At 33.9% G+C, this 25684-nt stretch overlaps 1 protein-coding gene across 1 annotated transcript; it reads right to left on the bottom strand.

Moving 5' to 3' along the window:
* Positions 1-276: 276 nt before the first annotated feature.
* On the bottom strand, positions 277-25618 carry LOC136809179 (28S rRNA (cytosine-C(5))-methyltransferase-like). Its single transcript, XM_067065698.1, has 11 exons — positions 25405-25618; positions 21841-21899; positions 20081-20255; positions 13189-13289; positions 12688-12819; positions 10735-10850; positions 10081-10189; positions 8811-8939; positions 8245-8361; positions 1488-1596; positions 277-793 (listed from the first exon to the last, which is right to left on the bottom strand). The coding sequence occupies exons 1-11, from the start codon at positions 25544-25546 to the stop codon at positions 474-476; spliced, it is 1509 nt and encodes a 502-aa protein (XP_066921799.1). The 5' UTR covers positions 25547-25618; the 3' UTR covers positions 277-473.
* Between the last annotated feature and the right edge of the window lie 66 nt (positions 25619-25684).

Below are 25684 nucleotides of genomic sequence, written 5' to 3' on the forward strand. Positions count from 1 at the left end.
GCGTTTGGACGAGTGGTTTCTTAATAATTTACAGACCCTACCCATGACTCTACTCCAATCTTGGCATCATGTTTCTGACCAACAATCTCCTGGTCAAGTGTAATACAATATGACCGTTTGTGAGGACTGTACTGATAAATACTGCCCGAGGTCAACTAAGAACTTGACTTGAGTAAGCCCGTCGTCATGCAAAAAGAACCAATTGCATTGCGTAAAAACTCACACAGACCACGTCAAAAAAACAAACCACTTAGCTTGAAGACAAATACAAAGGAATTAATTTTATTTTTACTTTTTCTTGAAATGTGAATTATCCTATTTGTATAAAGTAAAAATATCAAATGAGCGGTTTCTTAACGCGCTCATTGAGTCTCCTTTTCCGTTTCGAAGGAACTTTCTTCGCAAAAATGTTCTCTACTTTTTGTTGTTTTGGCTTTTCATCAACATTTATCTTTATTTTCTTATTTGGCGCATCATTCTCGTTTCCCTGTATCTCGCGCCTTATGTTTTCCAATCTTCGTGTCTTTAGTACATTGAGTCAACGAAGCATATTTCCCATCACAAATCTTAACGTCACTATCTCCTTTTTGTGGGTTAGAATGTCTCTTTTTTTCTGAATTTACAATCCCGTTAGATGAAAGGCCAGCATTGGTCTCCTTACCATTGATATGAACCTCTTTTCCCACAGCTTTGGTACCATTTTGAAAGTTTGATTGTTGTTTACGCTCAAACATGGCAACAAAGAAACCGTTGGTAAAATCTTTCTCAGGTACAGCCCGAATGCATTTGTAAGCTGGAAGAAAAGTAAAAGAAATCAATACAAAATTGAAGAAATCCCCCCAATGATGCTTTGGCCCTTTATTGTATACTAACTTAAAATCTAAAATAAAAGATCCTAATGCATGTGAATCCGAAGCTGTGGAATTTAATGACAAACTTTTCCTGCACACGCCAGTGGCCACCGGGGCCATCCACGTACACAGTGAAGGGGTGAGAGGGAGTTTAGCAAACGCTTACGTCTATTGTTTGAACGACGTCATTTTTATTGTTCTCAGGACGAGGAGTCAAAAATTTGGAAAGTTTTCACGTTCATACTATATGGTCATGCTCATCCATTGTAGAGTTCGGTAAAAGAAGGGAAGGAAAAAAGAACGAAAGAAATCTTAAGGCCGGTCTCTTCTAGAGCACGCTGCGATCGCACTTTTTGGTTTCAATCCTTTTTGCTTTGAAAAAAGATTACGTCATAAAAAACGTAAACACATTTCAACTTTTTTCAACGGTTACGTCAGATTGCACCAATGGAGTTGCTTCATTTTTCTTTTGACCAATAGCATGGAAGCTTTGCTCTAAAAAGTGCGATCGAAGCGCGCGCAAGTAATATCGAGGCCACTCGCCAACTACTTTCGCGTGAATTGCTATAATTACGCTGGCATGGTTTCTACATGGTAATAAAAAAGAGTCCACATTTAAAAAGACTTTTAACAAACCTAGTTCCCATTCTCCTTGACCTCTGCTTTTCCACGAGGGCATCACGTGACATAAATCAAATTGTTCTTCGAATCGTTTGAATGCTTTCTCGATGACGTCTTCGTTCTCCTGAAAACAAAACAAGTGTTTATGTTGATGTAGTGTCCTGGCCATAAGGAAACGGTTAATGATACGGCTGATGTTAAAAAAGTGTTTATGTTGACGTAGTGTCCTGGCCATAAGGAAAACTGTTAGTGATACGGCTGATGTTAAAAAAGTGTTTATGTTGATGTAGTGTCCTGGCCATAAGGAAAACTGTTAATGATACGGCTGATGTTAAAAAAGTGTTTATGTTGATGTAGTGTCCTGGCCATAAGGAAAACTGTTAATGATACGGCTGATGTTAAAAAAGTGTTTATGTTGATGTAGTGTCCTGGCCATAAGGAAAACTGTTAAAAAAAGTGTCCTGGCCATAAGGAATGATACGGCTGATGCGCAAAGATGTTTCTTTGGTGTAGAGGTACCTTCTCGGCCCTTTTCACACCGGCCCTTATTGGCGTTATTTGTGGGCTCGTGGCGTAATAAGGGCCGGCGTAATAAGCGCCAAGACTTTGCAATTTTAGCCTAAAAGCGGCGGAAATTTTTCATCATTATTTCTCAATAGACGATAACGGCTTAACATGAAAACTCAGATTTGATCCCCGAGAATTCCCCACAATGCTTTGCGCGGAAAAAAGTTCGCGGTATTTTCCGTGCAAAGCATTGTGGGGAATTCTCCGGGATCAAATCTGAGTTTTCATGTTAAGCCGATATCGTCTATTTAAAGAATTTTAGGTATGATTCGAAGACGATGATTATCCATGGTTTTACTCCATATTTAAAACTTTAGTGATTTTCGTAAGCCCAAAATTAGGCTGTGGCGTAATAAGGGCCGGCGTAAAAAGGCCCAATAAGGTAGTTAATCTAAAAAATCCCACACTTACTTAAGATAGACAAAAAGAACGACAGATTTCAAAAAGAACAACAAATTTTGCCATTCACAACCCTGACCTGGATAGTTTGTATACTCAGATGTTTCGATTTCTTTTTGTTAATTACAAAGATTAACAGCACATGTTTAAATGAACGATAAATTACACATGCGTGTTATATTGCAGGATTCTTTACAGGAGCAGTCTGTGTACTGTCGAACCATTCGAAATCGGATACATACTCATTGTATGTTGTGTCTCCTAATTCTTTTTTTATTAATTTCAAAAGTAATTTGCGAAAATTTCCCAAAGAGTCCGCCCACGACAAAAAAGATTGCGGTTATTTGGATTGTGATTTTGCTTTAATACGCAAAAGATCTTCTTAAGTCAAAACACATTTTCCTTCAGAAATACAGAAAATGCTTTCCCTCAAAACACTAAAACATTTTTTTTTAAATAGCGAAAAGATTTTCCTTCAGAAATACAGAAAAAGCTTCTTCTTAAAACACTAAAACATTCATATTTCAAAAAAACGAAAAATTTTCCTTCATAAATACAAGAAAAAGTTTGTTTTTTTTAAAACACCAAAATAATTCATTTTTGAAAAAATAATGAAATTATTTTCCTTCAAAAATAAAGAAAAAAGCTTTTTCTTGAAACACTTACAGTATAATGGCCCTCAAAACGGAGGTTTTGCCTTAATGAGTCATGTTTTGCTTTGAAATCTGAGAAAGCTTCAGATTCAATCCTAACACATTTCTCTTGAGTCCAAAAAAAGAAAAATACCAAAATGTCATTTATAACATGGCTAATTTTATTCTCCCTTTTTTTTCAAAAATTAGTTTCTAAAATCCCTTTTTTTGTCATAAACAAGATTGGAAATTAACCCCTAAAACCTCTGGAAAGTATAAAAATATACCAACATACCAACTCGAAATATTTCACGAAAAAATCAACATTAAAAACTGCTTGTATTTCTCAGCCAGGCCTGAAACACTTATTGTTTTGGTATAAATTTTTTTTTGCAAAATTATCAAAAACTAATTCTTTATCGTGTCATTAATTCGAGATATTATGTTTAAGTGATGGGTTTTTAACAATTTCAATTTAATTGAATCGACATTTTGGGGGCCACTAACACCTCCGTTTTGACAACCATTTGTATAAAGATAAAGAGAAAAGTATATTTTGACTCTTTTGATAAAGCATTGCCTTCATACCTATTGATAGTAATTTGATGTCGGTGCTATGCTTTTTGATTAAGATATTTCGAAAAAACTAAACCTCCGTTTTGGGGGCCATTAGAAAAATGTGACTCAACTTTGACTGAAAAAAAAATCATACAAAAACCATTATTCTAAGAAAATTATCTTTAGAGAAAGAAACGTGACATGTTGAAGCTTTATACCCAAGAAAATTTTTTAACGTTCCCTATTTTCTGAATTCACTAGAAAAATTTCGATTTGAATAGACGTTTTGGGGCCACATACTGTAAACTTGAACATTCATATTTCAAAATAACGAAAAGATTTTCCTTCAGAAATACAGGAAAAAGTATTTTCTTAAAAGAAGAAGAAGAAGAATGGTCCATCCTAATCACGAGGAACTGGCCTAAAAATATATAATAAATATAATCCTAGGAAATCACTACGCTAAGGACAATAAAAAGTCACTAAATTAAATTCAGATGTGAAAACATTAAGAAGAAAAATCTAGCATTTTGAAATATACTACACATTTATCAATTTTCTCCAATTACCACGATCATTAATCAAATCAAACCAAATAGATTTCTCAATATCAAACCACTTCAAGGCTTTATAAACACTTCTACCATAAGTGAACTCAGGCGAACCAACCAAACGAGCATTACATACCCAACATGATAATAACTTTCTCGGTAATCTATCAAACGACATACGCGATACATGACCCAACCAGGATAATTGACGATTAAGATAAAATTCAATGGTTGGATATTCAACCTTGTCAACAACGATTCCGTACTTATTCGGTACAGAAAGACATGGGAACGATTTATACGACACATTGAACGCATACATGCATGGTGAAAGTTACGCAGAAGACGAAGTAGGTGCTCAGTTGAGGGACCACGACTCAGCGCCATAAAAATATCGGTAGAATGAGACATGTAAACTACACTTTTTAGCCTCATCAAAATGACACGAGAGGAAATATGACGTTCGTAGGGCTCCGAAAGCATTGCCACCTTTTTGATACGATTGGTAATATCAACATAATCCTTACAGTCCCTTGATATAAAGCAACCAAGGTAGCAAAACTTGTCAACGATGGGGAAGTAAGTGTGCGCACAGAGCTTTAGGGCGAGAGATCGATTCCGTCATAAAGATTCAGGATCAGAATACGATTTCGGTGGTTTCGAAACAAAAAGGATTTCCGTCTTTGAGGGTTTATCCGGAGTACGAATATCACCAACATGAACTCCCATCCCAAATTTCAAGAAGTGAGATCACAGCGGAGAGTAATTTTCTGGTATCCGATCTACTTTCAAAAAGCACAGCAGTATCGTCTGCATATTCAGAGTCGTCTACGGAAAAATCAGATCCTTTGGTGTTGTATCTCCGTCCTGTTAGCGTGAAATCTTCCTTGGTGCGGTACATGCATAGCGGTCGATCGTGCATTTTCCGCCATGTTTGCATTATTGCGGCAATGTAGATGACAAATAACACGGGCCCGAGGATGTCACCACCTTGTTTAAACTCCGATGTGCAGGGCATAGTGTGTTATAAACCGAATCAACTTGAAAATTTACGTGAAATTTACGTGTAGAACTTTCAAAATAGAAATAAGTTTGTCTGACAAGCCGAACTTTTGTAGGACTTGCCAAAGCAATGATCTGGGCACCCTGTCAAATGCCTTGACAAGGTCAAGAAAGAGTACCCATGTTTCTAAATTGTGTTCTCTGCGTTTTTTAAGAGCAGTTTTGATCGCGAATACAGCATCCATGCAACCTCTACCTTGACGGAAACCACATTGTGCCTCATGATCAAGATTTTCAACGAAAGGTTGGAGTCTGTTGTGTATTATGATAGCCAGAACTTTGTATGCTGTCTCCAAAGCATGATTCCCCGATAGTTGCCTGGCTTCGATAGGTCACCCTTTTTCGGTAAGATGACAAGTTTTCCGAGATCCCATTGGGAGGGGTAAGTTTCATTTTCCCAGATATCAACAATAATCTTGACAAAATAATCGAAGCAAAGTTCGTCTTCCGTCAACGATTTGAACATGGGAGCAGATTAAGCCAGATGCCCCGGTGCTTTATTTTTCAGTCTCAATACTGCCTTTCTGATTTCTTTTCAACGCTTGGAGTATGACTGAATCGTCATTCAAGATGCGCGGTGTTATGGACGATAGGACGGAAGGGTCATAAACTTCTTCACGATTATAAAGTTTTGAAAAATGGATTCGAAAAACTTCAGCATTTTTCCTCTGACGAAACGCACTTACTTCCGTCCTCTTTTTTCATCATCATGACTTGTTTGTGGTGGAGGGGGTTTACTCAAGCCATTTTTTAGGTTTTCACATTTTTCCCAAAACGAGTTTTTTTTGTACCAAGATTCATGCATTTGGACCTTTATTCAAGCGGTTACATGAGTTCATAATCCAAGCGCTTTTGGCAACATTAATAGCGTTTTTGAGTTCCTTTCGAGCACGTATTGCAGCTGCAGTTGTGCGACGTGTGAATGCGGTTTTTGTTTTGTTATAAACTGCGATATTACGTTTCTCACTTAAATTCAACAGTTCTGATTCATTTGCTGAGAACCAGTCGGGTGGTTGACGAGTGATTTTTGGTAGGACTGAGGATGCAGTATCATGAAGTGATTTCTCCAAGGATTCGTACTCTACGCGATCAAGAGATTGTAATTTTGAAGATAGGGAGTCGATAAATGCATTACGCAATTCACGATCAACAAGCAGTTTATTAGAGTCAATATTGGAAAGTGGACGCTTTGTTGGTGATTTTTTGATGAAACGAGCTGCTATTCGTAATTTCATCCTCACAGAGAGGTGATCTGAATCAAGTAATGGTTTTGAAGCAAACACATCAACAACACGTCGAAAATCAGTTTTTAGTACAAGTAGATGATCAATCTGATGCGGTAGTTTTAGATCGAGGGTGTCTCCACGTTGCGTAGTTCTTTTTACGGAAATAGGTACTACAAGCGACGAGACGATTGATTTCAAGGAAGGTAGTAAGTCTTGTACCAGCATAATTACTATGAGGTAGACCAAATTTGCCTACTGAAGATATTTCAATCCCCACTTCTCTCATAACTAATTCCGAGGGAGGAATTGGTATCACAACCAACGATTAAAATATCTTTCGGACGTTTCGAGTTTTATACAGTTCTCAAGATTCTGAAGAAAAGTGTCCCACAAAAGTGCGTCTGCAACTCCTATAGGGGCGTAAGCTGAGACGAGAAAGATATCGATATTCTTGTCACGATTGTCTTTTAACGAAAGTCCTGGTCGCAATTAGTCGATTTCCAAATTCGGTGAAAATGGGTGAGCCTGCTTCTTTCCAAGCTTGGGTTGCAGTTTTGTTAAGTACGATACCGACACCACCTTGTCCTCGTTTGCTTTTGTTTTCGGATGCATTTAAAAACCCATTCAAAATAAAGGTACAGTCATTTACGATCTCGACCGATTTACTGCTTTTCCATGTTTCTTGTAGACAAAGTGCAAATGTATTTTGTCGTTTAATTTGGGTAGAAAGTTCATAAACCCTTTCCGTAGTTTTAATTCCTCTAGCATTTTGTGTAATAAAGTTCAGTTGCTTGAAATTCTTCGCTTTCTTTGGCATGACAAAACTGGGGCTCGCGACACCACCAATATTGGTACTACGATGATCTTCTCCGATTGTGCGGCAGAAGCAAGTTACTTCCAGCTAATCACAACCACCAAATGAGTAGACCATCATGATAGCACAGCCATAAACATCTATGTGAGCATCATGATTGTTGTTATTCTTCTGGGTGCGGCAGCTGACGGATCTAATGACACCGATTCAGGTGGCCGCCACACCCTTTTTTTGATTTTTGGTTTCTATAAGAACAACTTATTCACTAATTCTTAATGGAGAGAATTTTTTTATCTGTAAGTATTTTCTTAAAACACCAAAATAATTCATTTTTAAAAATAACGAAAAAATTTTCCTTCAAAAATACAGAAAAAAGCTTTCCCTTTAAACACTAAAATATATTTATTTTCAAAAATAACGAAAAGATTTTCCTTCAGAAATACAGAAAAAAGTATTTTTTTAAAACACCAAAATAATTCATTTTTAAAAATAACGAAAAAGGTTTTCCTTCACAAATACAAAAGAGAGTATTTCTTTAAAATACCAAAATCTATCTTTAAAAATAACAAAAAGACTTTGGCCGATTGGTAGTGAGAAGTTCCAGCCAGGTAGGGTGTTAGGGAAATATGAAGATAGACTCTCTACCTTCACTTTTCTTCAAAAATATATAAAAATCTTTCCCTTTAAAAGCATCAGCACCAGCTTTGATTTTCCTTCAAAAATACAAAAGGGATTTCATATCTTTTTCTGTCTCTCCTTTAAGGGTGAAAGAAACCTATACTTTAACTTCACATCTAATTAGAAAGACTCGACAGAATGAAATTTCTACAGTAAGAGCTATTATAGTGGTTTTAAATACATTTTAAAATACAAGTTGAACTAGTGAAACTTCAGTACATTTTTAATGTTACTTATTGGAGAGCACACTAAACTTGGGGAGATAAAACAAAAAAATCGACAAACCTGCTTGTGGATTGAACACGTGGAATACAACACCTTTTGAACGTTCGGAAAAGTCAGGGCGTGACTGAGGGCGGCTGTTTGGAAGCCAGATAACGCTTTCAATCGTTTCTCGTTCACCTAAAGAAACAACCAAGCTAAGACTTAATCTATCTTATCTAGGCGATCTCCATTTTGGCATGACGATGAACGAAATTATTTGTTGATGGTCGTCGTGTAAAGTACAGTTGACGTGTCAAAAAGGTGTGCAGTGGTTTTGACCATAACTTTCCAAGAATTTGTGGTATAATAAAAAATTTGGTATCGTTGGAAAGATATTCAATGCACATATTTTTTTCCACTTGGTTGTTTTTCAAAATTTGTTCGAGAAAGTGAAGAAAATGAAAGAAAAAAATTGAACTTCTTGTAGATTAGCGCTATAATTACCATTTCCACATGAATGAAACTTCAATCTTAGATCAGCAACACAGTGAAAAAAATTGTCAAAAAATTAATTCCGTCAAAAAATACTAAACAAAGTGTTCAACTGACTGTTTTTTACTGTCAACCAGAGGACAACCTTTGTTTACCTCATTAGTAGCATTTTCTTCATCATCATCAACGTAGTTATCCATTCGCCCAACAATCCCACTTCCCGAACACGAAGGATCCAACAAAATGTATTCCACTTTTGAAAACAACTTGTCATCGTGTCGAACCTTGGTACAAAAGAAAGAAGAATTCTGACATAGAGTGCGGTACCCGGCAGGAACTTTTAAAGGTTTCAGCTTAAGTCTAAATAGACTAAATTTAGGCTTTTTAGAGTAAAACAAGAAACTTTCTTTTTGAGAGCAGGGAATTTTTTCAAAAATTAATAAACGGGGGGGGGTCCTAATAACGTCCGGGGGGTTGGAAAAAAATCGAAAAATTAACAAGCGGGGGGGGGGGGCGTTTATTTGGCACCTAAGAGTACTTTTTGGGGAATTTTTCTCCTATTCGGATACTGGGTGGTCGGTAACTTTTTAAATTTGGTTTTTTAATTTTTAAGTAATCGATTTTCAAAATAAAATTTCAATTTTGACTTTTGGATTTGAAGTGATCATCAAAACTTTTGACCCAATTGTCCGAATGCAAAAAAGTAATTCATCAAATTTTAAGTTAGACCCTCCTCAATCTTATTAATAAGCAAAATCAACCTTACTTTGGTAGCTCTATAAAAAACGTCACGGGACATCCAAAGAAGGTTGGACCACCCATTAGTTATAATATACTACAGAGAATGCAAAATGCTTCTTTGAATTCTTTGCTGTCTTCATAAGAGAGTTATTCTAGTTATTCTGACAAATTTTCCACATAAATATACCATAGGGAGTGTATCTTTATTGTGCACAAACTACAAAAGAATTATCTCATCGATAGAGATGCTAAATTCCCTTAATAAAAATGCACTTGAATCAAAAGATAAGCCACATTCTCTGTAGAATTCAGATGAACGAAAAGAAATACGAATAAAAATTTCTTAATCAAGACTTGAATTGTGTCTGGAGTTATTTCAATGAAAAATCAGGTATAAAGTATTTTTCCATCTGTCTATCTTGACAAGGGGAAGTCTACTGGGTGCGCCAGAAAAAAGTTTGCAGGTTTATCAAGATATTACGAGCTTACAGTTAAAGATATTGTGTTGATTCTTTTTTTATTCCATAGAGGGAAGCTTAACTTAAATTTTGGTACGTAAATATTTTTAAAATGGGTTCAGTCAATCAAATGTTGTGTTAAAAAAAAATTTTGACCAACCCAAACTGAACAAAATCATTAAAAAAACGGGTATATAATTAAACTTGTATTAGCAGGATAACTCACCTTCAGGAAATCTTGATGTTTAGGAGTGACGCATGTGGCACCAGCTTTCTGAACCAACATTTCCATTGTACGTAATCTCTTCTTGTCCAAATCAAATGAATACACAGACCTACAAAATGCAGAAAATTAGGTAAATGAAATCTGATGAAATCGGTATTGCAGTTACTAGAGAGACTTGTCCAAATCAAATGAATACACAGACCTACAAAATGCAGAAAATTAGGTAAATGAAATCTGATGAAATCAGTATTGCAGTTGCTAAAGAGACTTGCCCAAATCAAATGAATACATAGACCTACAAAATGCAGAAAATTAGGTAAATGAAATCTGATGAAATCAGTATTGCAGTTGCTAGAGAGAATTGCCCAAATCAAATGAATACACAGACCTACAAAATGTATAGATTGAGGAAGAAGTGAAATCAGATATGCAGTTGCTGGGGACTGAGATCTGCTCTTAAAAAGAGTTGGATTGAAATATGTGAAAGGTAACAGTTCTTTTCCACAAAAACGTTCATATGACGAGGTGGGAAATATATTTCCCAATGGTATTGAAAAAATTCTGAAAAACTGGTATGCATTTTGATTATTCAAAGTGTTTTGATATGACATATCAAATGCCCAGCTGTAGATATTTTCTTAGAATTAGAGTTACCCATTGTTATTCAAGATGCACGCCAAATGAGTTGTTTTGTTACCAGGTGCTGCACATCCGTCGATCACCAAGCTCCTTTCAGGTGGATTCAACACGTAAGCAGACAGACAACTGGCCTGGAATGATAAAAAGTTGGGACAAACTGGAGTTTTTACAAGCTCTTATTTGATTTGATTGGTCGTTAACCAGTAATAAAACAATTTCGTTACTTTTTCTAAAGTACGCATCATTTTTATTACTTCAAATGACCAATTAATAAAGTATCTTATAAAAACTCAATCTCGTCTAAAATCATATGCATTGCCTTGACTGATTATATTGCAAAGGTTTATACTATGAACCACTAGGGAACAAGGCCAGCACACTCACACCTCATTATGTATTGTGCAATCCATTACATAACTACTATCACTGCAATAATATTTGGCAGTAAACATTTTATTTTTGATGTTACAACTTATTTCCCCTTCCCCCAAGCATCAATAGTTGAGTTTGCAGCCCTGTTGCCTTCTTCAACCATTAAAATTAGGGAGAGGGGATTTAGGAGAGGGAAGTGAGTAAATCCAGTGTTTTTTTGTGGCTTGTGCCAATATATTATTGCACTGATTGTAGCACACCACTTGCCAACTGAATAAAGCAGGAATAGAACCCCAACCTCCTGGAAGTCAGGCAAGATCATAATTAATTATACACTACTGCGTCTGTGCAATTCTGATACACACAATTATAAACAACTTTCCTAGGTGCTATAAAATTCTTGTGAGAAGCAATCTTTAGTTTTCCAAGAACTTCCCTAATTCTTCACAACACAAGTGGTTATAACCATATCCACATCCCAAGGAAGAACTTTTCATAATTGACTGAGCATATATGATGTATGCATATATGATATGAACCTATCATAGTGGGCACCCCCCTGGATTCTGGGGGGGGGGTTGAGGATTTTCAGATTTAAAAATACGTGGGGGTTGGGTTGATGAGAAATTTCAGGTGGGGGTAACCCTATGTAGGTGGGGGTAACATTTTTCAGGTGGGGGTTGTCAAGTTTTCTGTATTTAACTTCGTTTGATTTTGTACTTTTTTGTCATTTTCAACTTTCCACATACTATACTAGATAAAAATATAAACAAATGACTGTCATAAGTCATAGTGTCCTTCAGGGTCTTTTCCCCCCATGCCTAGAATGAAAATTTTCCATTCCCCCCCCCCCTCATTTTTCCCCACCCTGCCTCCAAAAATTTTTCTGTCCCCCCCCCCAACCATAAAATTAAAAAGCTGTAATTTGATGAACTTAACAGTTATTGTTTTCCCTAAGGTAGTTCTAATTCAAGAATAAATGGAAAGGATGGTTGTTTTTAAACCATAATATTAATAAAACTAAGCATTATGCTATATCATCTCATAAAACCAGATGTTTTTCAATTTTGAATTGATTTTGGTGAGTTCCCCCCCGTGCCTAGAATGAAAATTTTCCATTCCCCCCTCGTTTTCCCCCACCCTGGCTTCAAAAAAAATTCTTTCCCCCCTATGCGTCCTTTTGACCTCAAAACCCATTCCCCCCCTGAATCCAGGGGGGAGGACACTATGTAAGTTCTGAAGGTTAAAAAGAGTTCATTTTTTCTCCTGTCTTTTCCTTTCCAGTTTGTAGTCCTCAGGACTTTTAACTGGGATCTTTAGTGTTCCTAAAAGGAACAAGGCCTCCAAATTCGAAGGTGTGATTCGATTGCGCCGTTTTGCTGAAAAAGGTGGGAGTTGGGCTGATATGAGATTTCAGGTGGGGGTAACCCTATGTAGGTGGGGGTGACCTTTTTCAGGTGGGGGTTGGAGGGGTGTTGCCCACTATGCCTATAATAAGGTTGGTTGTTGTTCGTCTCTTAGAATTTAAGCATGTGCCTACACCACTCAATTATAAACCATCCTCATCTCAATATAAGTCTATTTCGATGCACTTACCTTATCTTGTAGAAAAAGTTTTCCTTCCTTGTACAAAGAATATTGATGAAGATCGGTGTTTGGAGGGAAAACCAAAACGTTGGGAATGTCCTTGTCAAGCACGAATTCATCGCCACTGATCTCATTAATTTCCTACAAAGTTTATAAAATGTTAGAAAATCTGTTGACAGACCCAAGCCTGGTTACAATCAGTTATAATCAATATATCCAGATATTACAATCAAACGAGGTGAAATCATATTCAAAGAGTGCTCAATAAATATATCAAGATATCATTAAGACAAGAAAAAACGAACTAAGCCTATTTTGCAATTAGTGCTGTCAATTTCTACATCTACTGAAAGAGTAACTTGATTTGTGTAAATCACAGAGATTTGAATTGAATTATAGAAAGAGCTTTGTTCACAATGTGCGATGGCAGAATTACTTTAGATCATAGAAAGAATCTAATAAAAGAAGTTAAAATAGCCCGAGTCCATTATAGGTCATTACTTTGTATACCTTTCCAGAGACAAGGTTGAAGCCATCTGTTTGAAACCGATTGATAGCCACGTCCATGGAGCATTTCAGAACATTGACACGCACATATCTGGGAAGGACAACTATAGAAAGGAAAAATATTAAAAAATTACAGGGTTTAGATGTGTTAATGAACGATTCCCGATTCATAGGCCAGATTTTCGCCTTTGCTTCCAGCATGTTTTTTATTTTTAAGGAAAATACATTTCCATTTCAAAACGGGATTGTCTTTTCAATGTCCTGATGAAAATAGTAATTATTTTGATTTATCATTAAATATATTCTCTGCTACCGAAAATATTTATTTTCTCTAAAAGAGAAAAAAAAGAATTTTATATTTACTTTGGAAAATATTATCCAGATCTACTACAGAAAATTTACTCTGTATTTTCAGAGGAAAACTTTTTTTCTGTAATTTTTAAGGAGATCCTACTATGAATAATATAGGAAACATAAAAGAAAGAAGTCCTTTGTGTATATTATAAAATAGCATATCATTCATTTAGGGAAATTTATTCTATACTACAGTATATGGCCCCCAAAACGGAGACGGCCCCCAAAACGGAGGTTGTCATTAAAATGAGGATTCTGACTTCTAGATTTATCAGAATTAAACGATTTTTGTTTATTTAGAAAGAATGATGGTTATACTTAAAAATGGGCATGTTTTTGATGGTTTGAGACAGATTCAAAATAACATATTTGCGTATGAAGGAGATATTTTAACACCAAAATTAGATAAAAATTGCATATAACTCACTCTAGCTCCTTGGATATTGAAAATAAGTTATGAAAATGGGGTATAGGAAACTTTCTACACCTAATGCCGTTCAGAAAATGCAGATACATCTGTGACTTTAGATGATGGGTAAAAGATATAGCATCTTAAAGGTCAACCAGTATTTTGGGACCCTAGAATCAGCATATTAATAACCGAAAATTCTAAATATGAGAAACAGCAAAAAATCTTGGAATTTCATTCCTATCAGCTTGAGTTAATAGCTTATTACAAAAAATTAACATTATATATAAAACTTTTCGCTGAATCAGCAAAAATGGCAAATTCTGTCACTTTTTTGCAAAATATAGGAGAAAAATACCTTTAAAGCTTAACATTTTCAGTTTCAGTTAAGCTTTTCTTCTCAAATTTTCACAGCTTTTTCCATACATGAATGGAACTATTTTCAAAAGACATTGATTTTCAGAAACTTGATTAAGACGTTGTTAAATCTAAGTTTTCATTTTGAAAATTTCTAAATTTTCAGTTTGGACTTTGCAATATCGAAAATCTTGAAATATTTAATAAAAATCATAAATTTTACATCTATCGGGTCGTAAATTTAAGGGTAAACACAAATGTGTTCATAGTTTTTCCTCCTATTACCACTGGGCTTAATAATTTGATTTTAACTACACCTCCGTTTTGGGGGCCCCAAACCTGCATTTTGACAACCAGGGGTATACTGTAAAAATTTTGTCAAACAAATTTATGCGCAAAACCCTCTAAATCACATTTCAAAACTATGCTCAAAATTTTGTATTAATATCTTAAAGATATCTCGAGAAATCGCTAAAATTGCAAACCTCCGTTTTGGGGGCCATTAGAAAAAAGTTACCTATCTTTAAGCGATTGAAAAATATTGTTGAAATTGAAAATTTTGAAAAAGAATTGTCCGGAAATAAAGTAGAGAGGTTAAAGTTTTGCATGCAAGAAAAATTTTTGTAAAACCTCTTTTCCTCTAGCTTTGAGAGAAATTTTAAATTTGATCGCCGTTTTGGGGGCCCACATACTGTATACTAGAAGAAGATTATGCCCGTATTGCCTGAAGAAAAGCTATCCTGTATTTTTCAAAGAAAATATTTTACAAAAGAAATAAATGCCCTACGAACCAAAAAAACTTTTCTGCGATCTTTAGAAGATTGATTTTGCTACTACTACTATTCTTTGGTTTTAATTAGAAATTTTTATTCCATTATAATAAAAGGAAGATGTATCTTTTATTATCTGTTTCAAATATTGCATTTTTCTTGAGATATCATACCCTAAAATTGAACAATTGCACACTATCCATCAAATTTTCACTCCCTTCTACTAAAATAAAGATTTTTCTTACACGAGGAATTTAAATTTTTTGTGTTATAACCATAAAGATTAAAAAAGCCATTATAAGAAAGACTTGTTCAAAAATGGAGTATGGTGAAAGTTGTTTCGTTTGTGAGCAAAATCAGCATTGTATTTTGAAAAATGTTTCCTTGGGCAACTAATTTAATGATAAAAAAAATAACCAGAAGCTTCATGTTTTTGATGTTGTTACTACAAGAGGTCATTTTCAGAGTAAAAAATCTAATAACAAACGAAATCTTTTAAAAACAAATTTTCAAAAATGACCAGTATAATAGTTCTAAAAATACAATCAAAAACACGCTATAAAATGATAGAGAAGATACCTCAGGAACTAAAATAATTGAAACGTGCAAAGAAAGTATACAAAAGTAATTATACAAAAAAGGCAATAAAAGTAGAAAAAAAATTTATGTCGTAAAAAGCTGTATTGTTTTAAACAAATTCTGTACATTAAGTGTAGGTTTCTGATCGATAATTAAAAGAGCTTCAGTTATCTCTCTTGTTTCATTCTTTTTGAATCCCTTAGGAATTAGTTCTACGTCATCCATGGTAACTGGTGTATGACCAGAAAGTTGAGAGTGTTTCAATACAGTCGAATTTTTATCTCTACCACTATGGTTGATGATGCATTCTCCTCTCAGTTTCACCTAAATAGGTTTCAATGCAATCCTCGTTGTATTTATAATAAAATTCTGTATCCTGTCTTTACCCGTGTCCAGGAAATTTTCAGTACCGTTCAATATTTGCTGTATTTTCAAAGCAAAATGAATTTCATATTTTCAAATAAAAACAATTTCCCAATCCAGGAAATCTTTTAATACCTTTCTTATATTCTGTAAATCTCAAAGGCAGGATGAATTTTAAAGGAAAATATACTTTGTATTCTCAAAGGAAAATATACTTCGCACTCTAAAAGGAAAATTTACTCAATATTTATTAATGCTTAAGGCACCCTTTCAAGGTATTCTCTGGGTTAAATTTAAAATATTTTAAACATAAAATGATTGTCAAAAGGTCAGTTTTAGCATTTCAAAATATGTCAAAATGTTGGTTCTGTCAGACAAAATAGATTGTAAATACACATTTATTATATGCAAAGCACAAAGTATATTAGAATATAAGGTTTCTAAGCCAAAAATTTTAAAATATTTTAAGGCTTTGTATACACTCTGAAAGTAGACAAAACTACTAAAAAGTATAAGGTAGTTCAAAGAACATTGTACTCTGTATTTCCTAAGGAAAATGAACATACTCCATATTCTCGAAGGAAAACATACTCAATTTCTTGAAAGGAAAATGTATTTCATATATTTAAAGGAAAATTTCAGAGTTTTCAATGTCAAACTGTATACCATATTTTCAAATTAATTTGTAAATTTACTGTGTATTTTAAAGGGAAAATGAATTCCTTTATCTGAAAAGGAGAATATATGCTGTAATTTGAACAGGTTTGAAAGTAAATGCATTCAGGGGGGGGGTCCAGTTACTATATGACACTATGACACTTATTACGGTGGTGGTCTAGATTTTCACATTTAAAAAAACAGTTACTACAGATACGTAGTAACTGCACTTGAGGGGTGGTATCACTATCTAGTTTGGTGAAAGCAGTTACTACATAAAGTAATTACTGTTATTTTAAGGTGGTGTCTAATTTTAACTTGGCGAAAGTGTATTTTTAAAGCCCTATGTTTCCAAAGAAAATTGTACTCTGTATTTTAAGGCACTCTTCAATTATTTTTGAAGATGGTGAACTCACAATAAATCTGGGAAAATATATAAAATACGAGAATTAAACGGAAAATTCCACAAAGACCAGTCAGAATCAAAATATTGAAAGGAGGTCAATCATGAAGGCAGGTAGAAGGTGTGAAAAAAATGCAGAAGTTGCAATATAGGGAACGAAATAGAAGTGAATAATACATACAGAAAAATGCATACAGTGTTTAAAAGCAAATTTACTCTGTATTTGAAAGCACAATGTAATTCATATTTCAAAAAGGAAAATGCATGTAGTGTTTTAAAGCACGTTTACTCTGTATTCTAAAGGAAAATGTAATACATATTTCCAAAGAAAAATATATGCAGTATTTTAAAGCAAGTAAACTCTGTATTTAAAAGGAAAATATTCTCAGTATTTCTAAAATGCATGTAGTGTTTCAAAGCAATTAAACTCTGTATTTGAAAGGAAAATGTCATCCCTATTCCCAAAGGAAAAGTATGCAGTATTTTATAGCATACTTACTCTGTACTTATGAAGATCCGTATTTCCAAAGGAAAATGCATGCAGTGTTTTAAAGCAAATAAACTCTTTATTTGAGGGGAAAAAGTAATCCTTATTTCTAAAGGAAAATGCATATAGTGTTCTAAAGCAAATGAACTCTGTATTTGAAAAGAAAATGTTATCAGTATTTCTCAAGGAAAATACATGCAGTGTTTTTAAGCAAAGAAACTCTTTATTTCAGAGGAAAATGTAATCCGTATTTCTAAAGGAAAATGCATGTAGTGTCCTAAAGCAAATAAAATCTGTATTTGAAAGGAAAATAATCTCAGTATTTCTAAAGGAAAATACATGCAGTGTTCTAAAGCGAATTTACTATGTATTTTAGGGAAATGTTATCCGTATTTCTAAAGGAAAATGCATATAGTGTTCTAAAGCAAATAAACTCTGTATTTGAAAAGAAAATGTTATCAGTATTTCTCAAGGAAAATACATGCAGTGTTTTTAAGCAAAGAAACTCTTTATTTCAGAGGAATATGTAATCCTTATTTCGAAAGGAAAATGCATGTAGTGTTCTAAAGCAAATAAACTCTGTATTCGAAAAGAAAATGTTATCAGTATTTCTCAAGGAAAATACATGCAGTGTTTTTAAGCAAAGAAACTCTTTATTTCAGGGGAAAATGTAATCCGTATTTCTAAAGGAAAATGCATGTAGTGTTCTAAAGCAAATAAAATCTGTATTTGAAAGGAAAATAATCTCAGTATTTCTAAAGGAAAAAACATGCAGTGTTCTAAAGCGAATTTACTATGTATTTTAGGGAAATGTTATCTGTATTTCCAAAGGAAAATGCATACAGTGTTCTAAAGCAAAATTACTCTGTAATTTGTAGGGAAATCTTATCTGTATTTCCAAAGGAAAATGTATGCAGTATTTTAAAGAGGAAAATGTAATACGTATTTCTAAAAGAAAATACATGCAGTGTTCTTAAGTAACTAAACTCTTTATTTGAGAGGAAAATGTAATCCGCATTTCTAAAGGAAAATACATGCAGTGTTTATAAGTAAAGTTACTCTGTATTTTGAAGGGAAATGTTATCCGTATTTCCAAAGGAAAATGCATGCAGTGTTCTAAAGCGAATAAACTCTTTATTTGAGAGGAAAATGTAATACGTATTTTTCAAGGAAAATGCATGCAGTGTTTTAAAACAAATAAACTTTACTTGAGAGGAAAATGTAATACGTATTTCTAAAATAAAAATACATGCACTGTTCTTAAGTAAATTTACTCTGTATTTAGTAGGGAAATGTTCTCTCTATTTCCAAAGGAAAATATGCAGTGTTTTAAAAAGGAAAATATAATACCAGGGCTGCAAATAAATATTTTTAGTCAATCGGACATCATGTCTGACAGAAATGAAATCCTGTCGGTCAAACTCAAAATCCTGTCGGTCATTCAGTGTATATTTTTTTTTAAAGTTACGGAGAAAGCGAGTAGGAAAAATAAAAGTTACCTTTAAACAGTTTGTTACTGTAGATAACAGAGAAATTGATTCGATAAAAGTGATCTTAGAAACACCTTTGGAAGTTACGAAAAAAGCAAGTTGATAAAAATTAACTTAGAAACACTCTTAAAAGTTAAGAAGAAAGCGAGTTGATAAAAGTTAACTTAGAAACACTCTTGAAAGTTATGAAAAAAGCGAATTGATAAAAGTGATCTTAGAAACAAAGAAGGTTACGAAGAAAGCAAGTTGACAAAAGTAATTTAGAAACACCCTTAAAAGAGTTACAAAGAAAGCGGGTTGATAAAAGTGAGTAACGAAGAAAGCAAGTCGATAAAAGTTAACTTAGAAACACTCTTGAAAGTTATGAAGTAAGCAAGTTGATGAAAATAGTTTTAAAAAACTCTTGAAAGTTTTGAAGAAAGCGAGTCGATAAAAGTTTAACTTTGAAACACCCTTGAATGAAAGTTATGAAGAAAGCGAATTGATAAAAGTGATCTTAGAAACACTCTTGAAAGTTACGAAGAAAGCGAGTCGATAAAAGTTAACTTAAAAACACCCTGAAAGCTACAAAGGAAGCGAGTATTAAAAGAATAGGCTAAGTAAGAAACAGGGGTGTAAGAGATTTATTTTCAACTCTCAAGTTAATGGTTTATTCCTTTTTTCATTCGGACATCATGACCGCCACAAAAGATTTTCAGTCGCTCAAATAGCTTTTTCAGTCGGACATTGACCGATGACCGACGCTTATTTGCAGCCCTGTAATACGTATTTCTAGAAGAAAATGCATACAGTGATCTTAAGTAAATTTACTCTGTATTTTGAAGGGAAATGTTATTCGTATTTCCAAAGGAAAATGTTTGCAGTGTTTTTTAAAACAAATTTACTCCATATTTTAGAGGGAAAATGTACACTGTATTCTGGAAAGAAAATGTACGCTGAAATTTACAGGGAAAACAAAAATGTATTTAGTATGGTATTTTTTTAAAAGAAAACATTATTATAATGTTTTTAAAGTTGTAATTATACCTTGGTTTTTCTTTGTATCTGTGAAGAGACCAGGTTCTTCTTTCTGTAGGTCATCCAATGTTGCTTTCAATTTGTCCTCGTGTGTTGAAATGAACTTTTCATATTTACTATTTTGATGAAGTCCTTTACCAAATAATGTTTCATAGCAAAGCACATATTGAAGTGCTTTACTTATCTAAAGAGAAAAAAGAGGAAATATTGGATTTAAAAATATAGGAGGTTTCCAAATAGACAAAAAAAATTGTGATTAAAACCCTTGTGACAGATGCTAAAAAAACTTAAAGAGGTTTTGTAATGCAAAAAGGGTTACTTGTAACCTATATAAGTATTTTTTTTATTCCTTTAAAGTGTCCAGCTTTTTTATTGAGCAGCAGTAGCAGATAAAATGATACAACGATTCTTTGAAATAATAAATAAAACTTGTAATCCATCCTGTAAAAATATTTTCATAAAAAATTATGCTAAAAATGTAATATAATACAGTACGTGAAATTACTAAGAAATCTCAAATCGTTCTGAAATAATACTTAAGAATTCTTCTTTCAGTTTATATTTGAATACTTCATACCATTCTAATATCTTTTTCCTACGGGAAACGATATCTTTAAAAGTCATTGTGCTTTCCTTCTGTATGATGTCACTTAGCTCATTCCAGTTTTTTATATAAATAACAGGAGCTTTGTATTTCTTCAACAGATAATATGGACCTGTTTTCTTATCACAACTCCCAGGAGTCACCACATCCTCCAGCACTGGTACACTGCCATATGACATACTCTCGTAGATGCGATAAGATTCTGAATTTATGCCGACTGGACATAATGTTAAATCACTTTCTCTTAGAATCTTATGATATAATTCCATACTGTCTTTATTTTCTTTAGGCATCCACTCAAATCTTGTCTTAGAGTAACAATTGAAGTCACGTTTCTCCAGCAAACTTTTCAGAAGAACCCTTGAAGAGCCTGGGTATACAGTTCCTAGAAAGTTACAAGTATAATGCCTTTTCTTGAATACGTCAATTTCATTTTTATTGATAACAGGAAAATTTCTATAAGTAGCTACACCAAGTGGCCATTGTAAGATCTTCTTAGTTTCTTTCACAACATCATAAATGATGAAAACAAACTTCAAAATTTTACTTTTAATATACTTATTCATCCACTCGTTTCCACACCTCTCATTTCCAAGAATAATAATACCAAGATTTTTTAATCTAGGAAAATTTTCAACATCCAATAACATATCAAGCCATTGTTTTGCTTTTGCAACTTTGCTCTCTTCTCGTCCATTTAAAATAATAACCAAATTCTCAACTTTTTGATCAGCAGTGGATGGAAGCAAATAAGGTCCAGTTTTGAAACTCAATAATACTCTATCAATCTTTAATCGTCCACGTTGCATCATGTATCCTTTTACACTGTTCAACTCTCCTTCAAAAAGATGGCTCCAAAAATATTCAGCAATTGAGGCTTTCCCCCAAACATTGACAGTACCCTCAAACGGAACGGAGTTATAAACAACATTTGATTCTTCTTCTTCTGACCTCAAATCTGTTGTAAGTAACTTGATTGTCAGTGCAATTCCCATGAATAGAAACATTACAAGAAACAAATTCTTTTTCCATTTACGCCACATTTCTGATGATAAAATATAAAGTAACAAATTTAACCTACAATTCCTTTTAGACGATATTTAATTTCACTTCTTCTCATTAGATAAGAAATAAAAAAAATCTTTATTATTTGAAATTTAAATACCTGGTTGTTTTCCTTCCAAAGTGCAGTCAAGTTAATGATCTTCTCCAAGATTCTTTTATCTGAAGAGAATTTTAAAATTTTACATATTTTGAACTCTGGACTTCTTCACAGACTTTCCCCTCAAAATCTATTGCTTTTTCAGAATTTTTTCCTCGTTTTTCTTCTCCCACATTTCTAAATGTAAATTTTTTTCTAATTTCCTATATTAATCCCCAAATGGGATTGGGTTACACTATCAGATTTCCCAATTTTCCCAGTTTTCAGGTAATCTTCGAAGCAAAAATCATATTACACTGATACACCGTTTTCCATCAGACATTTTTCTTAGAAATAGCAGAATGAATGTAATGAATGTAATATACAAGAGTGATAATAATATCACTCATAAGTCATAAATTAGCAATAGAGTCACTAAAAGGATCCCAAAATTATAAGTCCACTCACTCAAAAGGTAAAAAATTCTTGTAATTTGAAAAAGATTTGAATATTCTGGCTGGAAATGGTTTTAAAAAATTCAAAAATTAGGGGTGGGGTTATTTAAAGCACCATTTCTAAGCACTGTCTTTAAATCCTAATTATGCTAAAGATTTTTTTGATAAAATCGATTATCGATTAAAATCGATAGCTTATCGATAATTAATCGATTGATTAAATATCAATTAAAAACGATAATCAATAAATAATAGGCGCCTAAAAAATTGTGAGTATCGATTATATCGATCAGATGTAAGATATCGATTATATCAATTAGATATTATCGATTAAAAATCGATAGGGTTGAGATATCAATTATATCAATATTAATCGATTTTATCAATTATTAACACTGTAATTGATATTATTGATTAAAAATCTCATAGTGTGCAGAGGGGTATCCCCCCTATTTTTAAAATTTTTTGATCCCGCACCATTTACAGGGGTCCGAGCCCCCAGCATATAATTTGTACTCCCAGTATTGGGGAAGAATTTTATTGACTTAAATCAACATATAACATAAAAAAAAATTTTTTTAACCAAAAAGTTACTATCCCCCCATTTTTATTTGATCCCCCCTATGAGCTAAAACCCCCCATTTTAACTGGAAAATTGCCCATCCCCCCTATAAAGCCTTCCTTGAAAACTCGGATCCCCCCTTAATAAAGGGGGGGGGTTCATACTATGAATCTCTACAGCACGCCGAATGAGGCAACTGTGACAAAAGTTTTGTGATAATCTTAAATCTAACTTTATCAAACCATCAATGAACGGTTTTAGCACCATATTATACTGTAATGAAATTAAGTGTCATTTAACAAAATTAAGGGCAGAAAGTGGTACCCCAATAAGTACCCCAATTGGTGCACCAATTGGGGTACCATGCTTTTTAAAATAACCCTCGATTAGCTACCGTGAGATTGGGTAACTTGCATCAGTGGAGGCTAACATGCATAGCCCTCAAATGAAAGACCTGGCTGATCATTAAAATACAACTACGCAGCTCCGCTCGCAGCTCTACTCTACCATTTTTGTTTTGATTTAATTTTGTATTTTAATGACCACCCAGGTCTTTCATTTGAGGGCTATGCATGTTAGCCTCCACTGATGCAAGTTACCCAATCTCACGGTATCGATTATCGTTTTTAACTGATATTTATTCAATCGATTAATTATCGATTAGCTTTCGATTTTAATTGATAATCAATTTGGATTGGTATACGAGTTTTTAAGTCTATACTGACAGTGTCAAAACTGGTCAGATTTTTGCCGTACGAAACACCTTTTCTTTTCGTTAAAATTTTGCATGTAAGTCACACCCATTAGGGGGTAAAAAGAAACTGGAGAGAAATTCATTAAATCCTACAAAATGAGCCCACTACCCCTCAACCGTTTCGTACGGTTTTGGGTCAAAAAAGTTACAAACGCCCTACTCAGACCTGCCAACTTAAGATGTTCATTTGGCGTGAGATAAAAATTTCGAAGGAAAATCCGAAATCTTAGCCCGATTTTTCCGATTTTCCGACTTCGGAAAACAGGAAATTTTTTCCAAAAAATTGGAAAATTGGGGAAATTTATTCCGAAAATCGGAAAATCAGGGAATTTTTTTTCTCCAAAAATCGGAAAATCGGGGAAATTTATTCCGAAAATCGGAAAATCGGGGAATTTTTTTTCCAAAAATCGGAAAATCGGGGAAATTTCTTTCAAATATCAAAAATGCGTGAGAAATCAAACTTTTGAAAAAAAGCAAGTTGATAAAAATTAACTTAGAAACACTCTTAAAAGTTAAGAAGAAAGCGAGTTGATAAAAGTTAACTTAGAAACACTCTTGAAAGTTATGAAAAAAGCGAATTGATAAAAGTGATCTTAGAAACACTCTTGAAAGTTACGAAGAAAGCGAGTCGATAAAAGTGGTCTTAGAAACAAAGAAGGTTACGAAGAAAGCAAGTTGACAAAAGTAATTTAGAAACACCCTTAAAAGAGTTACAAAGAAAGCGGGTTGATAAAAGTGAGTAACGAAGAAAGCAAGTCGATAAAAGTTAACTTAGAAACACTCTTGAAAGTTATGAAGTAAGCAAGTTGATGAAAATAGTTTTAAAAAACTCTTGAAAGTTTTGAAGAAAGCGAGTCGATAAAAGTTTAACTTTGAAACACCCTTGAATGAAAGTTACGAAGAAAGCGAATTGATAAAAGTGATCTTAGAAACACTCTTGAAAGTTACGAAGAAAGCGAGTCGATAAAAGTTAACTTAAAAACACCCTGAAAGCTACAAAGGAAGCGAGTATTAAAAGAATAGGCTAAGTAAGAAACAGGGGTGTAAGAGATTTATTTTCAACTCTCAAGTTAATGGTTTATTCCTTTTTTCATTCGGACATCATGACCGCCACAAAAGATTTTCAGTCGCTCAAATAGCTCAAAAAATGCGTGAGACAGTGTTGGAATGCGAGAGTCTCACGTCCAATGGGCCATTCCAGAAAATTTTTGTTACCCCCCGTCGGACGACGTGCATTTTTTAATTTTTTCTTGCCTCAGAAATAATTTTTCTTTTCCAGTGGTGGCTGGAAATTCCGATAAAAATCCATGTACTTTTGCTAAATGCATCGGAAATTCCACTTTTTTTTGCCTTTTTTGATTCGATTGCCTTGGAAATTCATACATTTTCTTCTCTCGCCTTGGAAATTTCGAATTTTGGTGAAAACTTTTGCCCTCGGAAATCCTGTGTCGTCCGCCCCCCTGTTACAGACAAATTTTGGAATGGCCCAATGCGTGAGAGTTGGCACCTATGCTACTACGGATAATGAAGCATGCCCTGACATGCACAGGCCAGTGTTTTCGAGTGTGGTGGGAGTTATTTTAAAGTTCAAAAGTGGCAAATGGCCCGTAAAGTCTGGGCCATACCACAGATCGTTAAACTATCAAACAGGCTAAATTTTTGCAATACAAGTGTATTCAACCAATCTCAATTCAAACATATATTTATTTACCTGAAGGAAATTAGGGACACACCTATTTTATTTAAAAGAAAATGAAAAATTTTAACATAAAATCAAAGTTTTTGTAAAATCTTCAATACATCAAAAATATACTCACGCTTCAGCGTTTCAAAAGTTAAAGCATAAAGCTTCCTTTTATTTCTGTACTCAGATGAAAAGCATAAGCTCTTAATTGATCCCTTTTTAGCCAAAACAGTGCCTAAAATTGAGCTGGATTTCTCGTACAACTTGTCGGCCATGTTGCCATGAATTTCCGGAACTACGTGCCTATCCGGATCATATTTCAACTTTCAGGATATGCTTAAATACGGAAATGTCTGTATGTTTACTAGAAACAAGATGGCTTCCAATCTTTGGTAATGAAATGATCATCCGAC

This window comes from Clytia hemisphaerica, unplaced genomic scaffold (assembly GCF_902728285.1).
Source record: "Clytia hemisphaerica strain Z4C2 unplaced genomic scaffold, Clytia hemisphaerica genome assembly, whole genome shotgun sequence".
NCBI classification, from domain to species: domain Eukaryota; kingdom Metazoa; phylum Cnidaria; class Hydrozoa; order Leptothecata; family Clytiidae; genus Clytia; species Clytia hemisphaerica.